We start from the raw sequence: 1474 nt of genomic DNA on the forward strand, positions 1-1474 counted from the left end.
AAAAAAAAAAAAAGTAGACCCCTAAGCTTTCATTTCATGGAGTGAACTGATGATGGCTCACCTTCAAGGACAGACATGGTCACCTGAAGATTCATCAAAATCCTTCCAATCCCTAGTGGTTGGCACCCCAAACGCCCTGAACGCACTCCGTAAGAAGAGAGAACAACTTCTGAGGGAAATGGTAGATGGTGTGGTTGAAACACTTATCTTAAGAAAGCCTAGAACTGTATTCCCAAGAAAGTGCAGGATGGAAGCAAAGCGTTCAGGAACTGAAGGAAAAAGTTCTTGAAAACTGGAACACATGAATGAACTCAGCTGCAAATGATAAAGAGAGCCAGCTTAAAATCTATGACCAAAACTGTGCTGGAGAAAACAGATTTGCTCGCTCTCTTTACAGCCAATTACATGGATAATGGTAACTTGGAATTGGGGAAAAAAAAAAAAAAAGGTGAATCAGAAAAGGGAGACCATTTAGACTATTGTCAGAAGTCAATTTGAAGAAACTCATTGATTCTGTTAACTAGAAGAGGCAGGGCGCAGTGCCTCATGCCTCTAATACCAGCACTTTGGGAGGCTGAGGCCAGCAGATCATCTGAGGTCAGGAGTTTGAGACCAGCCTGGCCAACATGGTAAAACCCCATCTCTACTAAAAATGCAAAAATTGGCCAGGCATTGTGGCAAACGCCTGTAATTCTAGCTATTCAGGAGGCTGAGGCAAGGGAATCACTTGAACCTGGGAGGTGGAGGTTGCGGTGAGCTAAGATTGAGCCACTGCATACCAGCCTGGGTGACAGAGCATGATTCTGTCTCAAAAAAAAAAAGATTAGAAGAACTTCTTACCCTTTCTTGATCAATTTACAGTCTCTCACAAATAGCTTTACAGGGCCTTTTTCCTCTATTTGCAAAACATATTTCTGTGCAAATCTTGCTCTGCCCACTTTCCCCATGAAGCCTTTTCTCCTTCCTATTCCAACTCCCACAGCACTCTGCTGCCTCTCCTACGGCACTCACTCATTTGTGGTTGTTCTGTTGGTTTTTTTGTTTGTTTTTCTAAGACAGGGTCTTGCTTTGTTTGTTACCCCAGCTAGAGTGCAGTGCAGCCTCAATCTCCTGTGCTCAAGCAATCCTCCCACCTCAGCCTCTTGAGTAGCTGGGACTACAGGCATGTGCTACCACACCTGGCCAGCTTTTATTTTTGTGAGCTCCTTTAGGTAACAACAATAAAAGTATACTAATTCAGTATACTTTTTAAAAACCTAGTATGAGTATTTTGCTTATGTGGATTTAAGTTTTAGATCACTTATTATAGAAAATTACACAAAGGTAATCTAAATACCCTACACAGAAAGTCAAAGGAAAGGGTATCCTAAATGCTGCTTGTCTCCGGGTTAGCCGATGATATTTCAGCTCTAGCCAATTTCCTTTACACAAAGACCCTGCTTAAAGCATTTATGAATAAGCTAGAAGAGTTGTG

The 1474-nt window shown here is 42.0% G+C and overlaps 1 protein-coding gene across 4 annotated transcripts in view; it reads right to left on the bottom strand.

The window, feature by feature from the left end:
• SMAP2 (small ArfGAP2) overlaps positions 1-1474 on the bottom strand; it is a 48957-nt gene that overhangs the window by 28630 nt on the left and 18853 nt on the right. Inside the window, exon 1 of one of the 4 annotated variants that reach the window (XM_017507947.2) lies at positions 860-1065. The exons of the other annotated variants lie outside the window; for them this stretch is intronic. Within the exon in view, the coding sequence (XP_017363436.1) occupies positions 860-947 (88 nt within the window). The 5' untranslated portion in view covers positions 948-1065. Of the gene's footprint in view, positions 1-859; positions 1066-1474 lie in introns of those variants that run through there. 4 annotated transcript variants of the gene reach the window in all.

The sequence above is a fragment of the Cebus imitator genome, unplaced genomic scaffold (assembly GCF_001604975.1).
Source record: "Cebus imitator isolate Cc_AM_T3 unplaced genomic scaffold, Cebus_imitator-1.0 Scaffold385, whole genome shotgun sequence".
In the NCBI taxonomy this organism is placed as follows: domain Eukaryota; kingdom Metazoa; phylum Chordata; class Mammalia; order Primates; family Cebidae; genus Cebus; species Cebus imitator.